This window comes from Lotus japonicus, chromosome 3 (assembly GCF_012489685.1).
Source record: "Lotus japonicus ecotype B-129 chromosome 3, LjGifu_v1.2".
NCBI classification, from domain to species: Eukaryota; Viridiplantae; Streptophyta; class Magnoliopsida; order Fabales; family Fabaceae; genus Lotus; species Lotus japonicus.
This window is the reverse complement of record NC_080043.1, coordinates 96,548,859-96,556,061: the sequence shown is the minus strand read 5'-3', so window position 1 is coordinate 96,556,061 and position 7,203 is coordinate 96,548,859. Positions and strand designations below refer to the sequence as shown.

Sequence of the window (7,203 nt, the reverse complement as noted above, 5' to 3'; positions counted from 1 at the left end):
AATTCGCTCATGACACTTGATGACTATACATTATGAAATCAAATCTATCTAACATTAGCAAATAATTTAGTGCATAGTGACTAGGTATTAAAGTTGTACAGAATTATGAGTTCAAAAAAAATAAAAAATTGTACAGAATTACTACAGCAGTGTAACAGAAAATGAGAGATTAGCGCGCAGCTAAACGTAAGGCTAACAACTAGAATAAAAAGTTCATCGTAAATAGAACTAAAGGGATCAAGGTCTGATAGTGAGTTCGGCTTTGAGGTGGAGAACATCGTTAATGAAAAAAGGACTATTCTCAGCAATGAATTCAGTCCATGAAACCTTAAACAAGTTAAAGACAACAATCGTCCCCCCAGTGAATGTACAATGCAATTTGGGCTTGTTAACAACAAACTCTTTTCTTCGCCCAGACCTTACAGCAAATTCACAGTCCACAACAAAACTTCCCGAATAGTTTTTCATCATTGCCACAGCAAGTTTAAAACAAGGGAAATTGCGCTTGGAATTTCTGCAGCATGCTGCTACTATAAAAAACCTTTGCGCGCCCAAATAGAATGTTTGAGTCTTCATACGGCTAAATGGAAACAAAGTGGTACACTCCTTTCGCTTCAAATCCAAGTATACCACACATTGTTGTCGGGGAAGTTCAAATTCTACCCCCTTAACATAGAGATCCTTGTATGCCCTCTTCACAAAACGACAATTCAAAGCAAATGTTGTGAGGGATTGTTGAGCCTCTGCTTTCAAAAGTAAGGCTTCAAGTACAAGCTCAAAAGCATCGTTATGTGCAAAGTCATCACAAGTTAAGACCGTCTCAAGCTTTTGGCATGTCATATAAGGGAAGCGAATTAATCGCGCAAGCCGTGTACCCAAAACTTCTTGCCTTTCTTTCAGTCCGTTGTAATGTTTTCTAACCCACATTAATACAATGTCATATACACAATTTTCTGATCCAACTTGGAGATCGTCACTAGCCAAAATTGCCTCTATTCCCGAAAGAGGCAAGGTCATAACCTCTTCCTGGAACTTGGTTATATCCTTGTATCGGTCAACAAGATAAAGCTTTGCAGCATCAATCAGTGATTGGACTTTATCGGTATGAGGAAGCTGCTCCAGGTAAAGTAATGCAGAGTCAAGTGTCATGGGTACTGAATTTCGCAATAACTGGTGACAATAATTCATGCATGAAGAGACTTCAAATTTGTCCGCAGCCATAAGCACATCTAGCAATGCTGGCGCTGCAGTAATATTCAAGGTATCACCTGTAATGCAAAAGAAATATGGCATTTAATTTAGTGACCTAATTAATAAAAATTAAAATTATCATATATGCAAAGACATAAGAAGTTACCAGATAGCTTAATCCTAACATGTGTGTGCTCTGACTCACTCATCCCATATGAGAAAAGCTGCAATAATAAAATAAAAAATAAAATGCTATGCAAATTAAACATATTTTTGGATGAACTATACATAATCTGATATCTACCTTATAGAAGAAAGGTAGGATATGAGAACTGATATGCAGTGTTTTAAGTCTGACTGTAGAACAATCCATGGTCCAGTTTGAATCATAGTGGTTTGCAGTTTCATCACCTATATTAACATGTTAAAACCATATAAGTGTAACAGAAAAATAACAGAAATGGAGAGAGATAGATTAGAGAGAGTAATAGACCATTTTGGCGTGGTTTCTTCTTGCAAACTGAGATGGTAGTGGCACTGACGACTGAATCAAGCGGGTCATTGAAATCGAAGCCATCAGAAGAAGATTGAATTAGGCAACGGGATTTGGTTAATCCCTGGCGCCGATTGGATCTCGACTGGTGCCCCCAGGGCTGTCGCCAAACGATCCATCTGTCGTGCCAAATGCTGATTATTGGCATTATTATTTTGGAGCACAGGGTTGATTAGCTCACCTATCTGTCGAGATAACATGTTAACCATTTCATGGTTACTATCATCTACTTGCTGCCTAATGGCTTGAAGTGAACCAGTGTTCATACCTGTAGATAAATAAATTTGTGAACTAGATCCAGGAATAGAAGGGCTAACTCGACTCCCCAAATTTAGCATTGTTCCATTTGCCCCAAAAGGGGGTATGCCGAATGGAGGAACATTTTCAGGGAACGTCGAATACGTGCCTTGTATGCCTTGCATCATAGACGTAGGCATACCATAAGGCATGTTTTCCCTCGTAACTGTTGGAACAATTTGTGCCTGTACTGATGTAGATACAGGCATTTCTGCAACTGCAGAAATTGCTACATTCTGGGTTGGCATAGTGGTGCCATGCCCCATTCCAGTAGACACTTCTTCATTATTATTACCACTACTTCCCCCGGGACTACCCTGATTGCCCACGTTAGACCCTTGGGGGGAAGTCCTCCCTCGATTGCTTGCCATACTTATAGTCTTACCACTTCTCAGGTGCATATAAATCACAATCAAGGCAAGTAGCAAATACCAAATAGCATGCAGCAAACAAAACACACAAAACGCTTCTGTAAAACTTAGTTTTCACAAAAATGGTCCCACCAGGTGTGCCAATTTGTTTACACGGATTTTTGGTAAACAAATATCCTCTTAGTTCGACTAAAGGAAGTTTAGATTTCAGGGTCCTTTTGAGAAAACGCTTTGCCAAAGTGTTGTGTGTACATGAATGTGTTTTCGACAATAACAAGCAGCTCAGATGAAACTGGAATTTATTGAATACGAGTCGATTACAAAACAGTCAAACAAACTAAAATAACATGAAAACTACATGAACTGCAGATTTCGACAAACAAACTGCACAAAAGAACTGGAAATCAACAAGCTGAAATGCAGGGAAACTAAAGTGTTGGTTCTGCAACGTACTCCTTCATCATCACGTCTTGCTCCTTGAGTCTCATTGATGCGGACATTAGAGCTTTCTGGTGAATTTTTCAGAGTTTGAGTTGGGAACCTTCTTTCTGAATTGGATTCTCCTATTTATAGAGTTTCGTGCTCTGCGTGTCCTTGACGGTTTTTTTTTTTTTTTCTCAGTGGATAGGTTAGTGGGTCTGGTTTCTCCCACGATCTAATGCTTGCTCCGGAAGTTCTGCGCATGGTGGTGGAGATCGTGTGCTTCAACTGCTCCAACCGTTTCCTGGCCATGTTTTCGACCATCGTGGGGGGAATTTGACTTGGTCAATGTGGCACGTGTTACATGTGCCTGTGTTTAACAGTAATTGTTGTTGTCGAGTTTTGCCGCCCCATTAACTTGGTGCAACTTCCTCTTCCTTTCTTTAGTCAGAATTCGACTTCCTCGAGAGTTTTGGGCTGAATGCGTTTTTCTTTCTTGGGCCAAAATATTGGGCAAACAACCATGTTTTAGGAACCAAAATTTGAGACGTGTGGATTTCAAAATTGTAAGAAACTAAGGCATGTTTGGGGTAGTTGTGGTTTCTGGCTGGTTTTTAACAAAACCTGTTCGGCAAAACTGGTGGTGATTTTACTTTTAAGCCAGTTTTAAAACACTTTTAATAAATGGTTTTCATTTTACCGTTTCCGTTTTAAAGTTCCAGTACGTGGACCACGCGCGTAATGTAGGCATCTGTCTCTTAGCATATATTCCATTTTTTACACTTTCAATTGGTTTTCACTTTCTCTCTCCCACGTGCATCATCTCTGTATTCATTCTCACCCTTTTTTCCTTTGTTTTTATCTTTAGTAATTACTTTCCAATTTTTATAGTACAAGAACAGTAAGATAGGAAGAAGAGACCGTTTCTTTTTTGTTTGAAAGGGTGAAAGAAGATAGGAATTTTTACTTATTTTTTGCTAATCGTAGTTGAAGAAGAAAATAATTTGGGGTCTTTGGAAAAAGCTATATATGTATTCTGCTCGTGGGTTTCTTTTTGAAAAGCCATGATTTTAGATTAATAAAAATTAAATTAAGAACGTGTTTTAGAACAAGTTTTCAAAATTATAAAAACTAAAAATGGTTTTGATTTTAAAAAAAGTATAAAACTAAAAACCACCCCAAACAAAGCCTTAGTCTGTTTAGACTTTGAATTTACTAGAATGTGCTTTTACTTTGAATTAAATATATTTCTAGGCAATTAATGTGAAAACATACTTATGAATTTTTCCAAAACTCAAACGTTAAAACTAACGTGTTAAATTCCACCTTTTACATAATTCATATTAAACTTAAGGTAACAAAATCATAGTCCATGAAAATAAAATACATGAAATCATATATTTGTATTGCCTCTAATGCCGAAAAGTACATTATATGGATGTTTGTTTCTCCACTATTACTATTCAGTAATCTTAAACTGCACAGAAAATAGCTAGATAGGTACTATTTACATGAAGTTAAAGCAAGCATTTCCTATGACCACCCCTTACGTCTATAATCATATTCTAATCAATTTAGTTAGTTATATATATATGCATGCATCTGCCATAACCCAGTTATTTATGTGGCCTATTATATGTATTATATTCCTATATACGTACATATATAATCATTCAATTTCGGTTGATGACCGCCTCAATCTGTGAAAGTGCGCGGTAGGCTTCAGCTCTGTAGGCAGCCACAGTTGATTCGGCTTCGCTGGTCTTTTCGGCGATCCCTAGGGCTTTATCCACAGAGGTCTCTTGGACCTGCTCGGTAAGACGGTCGGCAAGATATTTTGCACGGTTTGAAGCCCGCTCGCACTTCTCCAGCAAACGTCTAACTGCCAAGAGCTCAGCCTCAGCTGCTGAAGCTTCCAGAGAATTAACCAGATTTTGGCAGCCTTTTCAGCTGCTTCAAGGGCAGACGTCGCTTTGCCTTGAGCACCTAAGGAGGAAAAATAGGCATCCTCCAATTCCTTATAAGGATCAATGTAGTTTGCATCTGGGATGTCCTCTCCCCCACCTTTATAAGGCACGGGATCACCAGCATCATATTTCGGTTCATCATCGTCGCTGCTGTTTGCAACATCATCCAGGTCATATTCAACCCAGCCAGGATAATCATCAGCCATCTCAAAAGTGAAAAACCAACCGAATGAAGAACATAAGAAATTAAAGAAACAAGACAAGAGAAGACTATATATATACCTGCATCCTAAGGCTACGGTTTCACACACTGCACACGGCAACACCACATGCACACACACATTATTAGTAATATTCTTCTTCAGCTAGCAACTAATCGTATCACCATATTTGATTTTAAGAAAATAATATCGGTGACGACCTTAAGGCTTTTTATTATTTTAGGAAAAGACGATCTCATACCAAAATTGAACCTCTTTTTTTCTTTTCTTAACTAAGGTTTAATTTCTTCCTAACTAAGGTTTCTCGACTCATCATAGGCTCATTAAGCGATTAGGATGACTAATAAGTAATACAATTCAAAATGTTGAAAATATATACAACATTCAACTAGCTACTTGTTTAAAAAATAAATTATATTAAACATTTACACCAAGGTTAAATTTAATTTATGATATTATATTGCATCGACGGGATAGATATTTACTTGTCACTCTATCAATATCTTAATGCTTGCTTGGTGTTCTCTAGCTAGCTACCTGCTCATGTGACTCATCAAAGTTTTCATTATTTCTATCCATTAAAAAAATTATTTTTGGAATTATATCCATTACGTGCTGTTGATTGAAATTACAAACAACAATACTACTACTACTGTATATGGAAATTGCACTCTTGCTGAAGTTACGTTGCTGTTGAAAATAGTTTGAAGGAGTAAAATTTGTCGCGGACTACAAAGGGTAAGTTTGGAAAATTGATAAAGAGTAAAAAATCGTGACGTACAACAGACGGGGTTCGAAGGATGCACTTTCGGAGGCTTTAGCATTTCTCTTCTCTTGCACTCCATAATCATAATTAAACTATTTATCACTGTAGTTAGCTCACTTTTATTGGCAACTTCACGTGGCGTATTCAATAATATTATTTACACACCTCTCATTTGAGGTGGAAGAGGTGGAATGAGGAAAGAGATAGGAATAAAAAAGAAAAAGTAAGAGAGAGAAAATATGAGATGTGATAAATGATAAGAAGAGAGAGATAGAAACAAAAAGAGGTGGAAACAAAGTGTTTTAAAAATGAGGTGTTATATATCATTACTCTGGCGTATGTTGTTAGTTAGACAAAATTTTGATGAAGTTGCATAAGATGGACAAAAACTTGAGAAATGATCATCGCATAAAACCCATGAATATAGTCAAGTGTCATGGGTACTGAATTTCGCAATAACTAGCGACAATAATTCATGCATGAAGAGACTTCAAATTTATCCGTAGCCATAAGCACATCTAGCAATGTTGGCGCTGCCAGTAATATTCAAGGTATTACCTGTAATGCAAAAGAACCTAATTAATAAAAATTAAAATGATCATATATGCAAAGACATAAGAAGTTACCAGATAGCTTAATCCTAACATGTGTGTGCTCTGACTCACTCATCCCATATGAGAAAAGCTGCAATAATAAAATAAAAAATAAAATACTATGCAAATTAAACATATTTTTGGATGAACTATACATAATATGATATCTACCTTATAGAAGAAAGGTAGGATATGAGAACTGATATGCAGTGTTTTAAGTCTGACTGTAGAACAATCCATGGTCCAGTTTGAATCATAGTGGTTTGCAGTTTCATCACCTATATTAACATGTTAAAACCATATAAGTGTAACAGATAAATAACAGAAATGGAGAGAGATAGATTAGAGAGAGTAATAGACTATTTTGGCTTGGTTTCTTCTTGCAAACTGAGATGGTAGTGGCACTGACGACTGAATCAGGCGGGTCATTGAAATCGAAGCCATCAGAAGAAGAGCCACCACGGGACCACTCAGACTCCATCAGAATTAGAACTGTGAATTGAATCATGAGTCCAGAGAGGGATAATAATGGGTTCATATAGGTGAGACTTGAGAGAGTTTGTTGACACATGAAAAATGATATTCTCCCCACGCTTTCCTATTTATTAAAAGAAACATTAGTGGTAACATAAATATTAGACGGACCCTTATCTTATGTATTAGATTAGATGGGGTGCAAAAATATTAATATTAATAATTAGTGATCATAATTAGTGGGCCCTTATCTTATGTATTAGATTTTTTTTATGGCGTGCAAAAATATTAATATTAGTAATTAGTGGTCATTATAAAACATTTTAGTACATTATATTTAGGGGTTTCCT

At 36.8% G+C, this 7,203-nt stretch overlaps 1 protein-coding gene across 1 annotated transcript; it reads right to left on the bottom strand.

Annotated features, from left to right (window-relative positions):
* Positions 1–237: 237 nt before the first annotated feature.
* Positions 238–5,005, bottom strand: LOC130745110 (BTB/POZ domain-containing protein At2g46260-like). Its single transcript, XM_057597252.1, has 4 exons — positions 4,810–5,005; positions 4,524–4,744; positions 1,358–1,415; positions 238–1,268 (listed from the first exon to the last, which is right to left on the bottom strand). Exons 1-4 carry the CDS (start codon positions 5,003–5,005, stop codon positions 238–240), a joined length of 1,506 nt encoding a protein of 501 aa, XP_057453235.1.
* Between the last annotated feature and the right edge of the window lie 2,198 nt (positions 5,006–7,203).

Coding starts and splice junctions, on each gene's coding strand:
- LOC130745110 (XM_057597252.1), bottom strand. CDS start 5,005: ATGGCTGATGATTATCCTGGCTGGGTTGAATATGACCTGGATGATGTT. Junction 4,745..4,809: donor TTCCTCCTTAGGTGCTCAAG/GCAAAGCGACGT, acceptor ATTCTCTGGAAG/CTTCAGCAGCTGAGGCTGAG. Junction 1,269..1,357: donor TGTTAGGATTAAGCTATCTG/GTAACTTCTTAT, acceptor TTTGCATTACAG/GTGATACCTTGAATATTACT.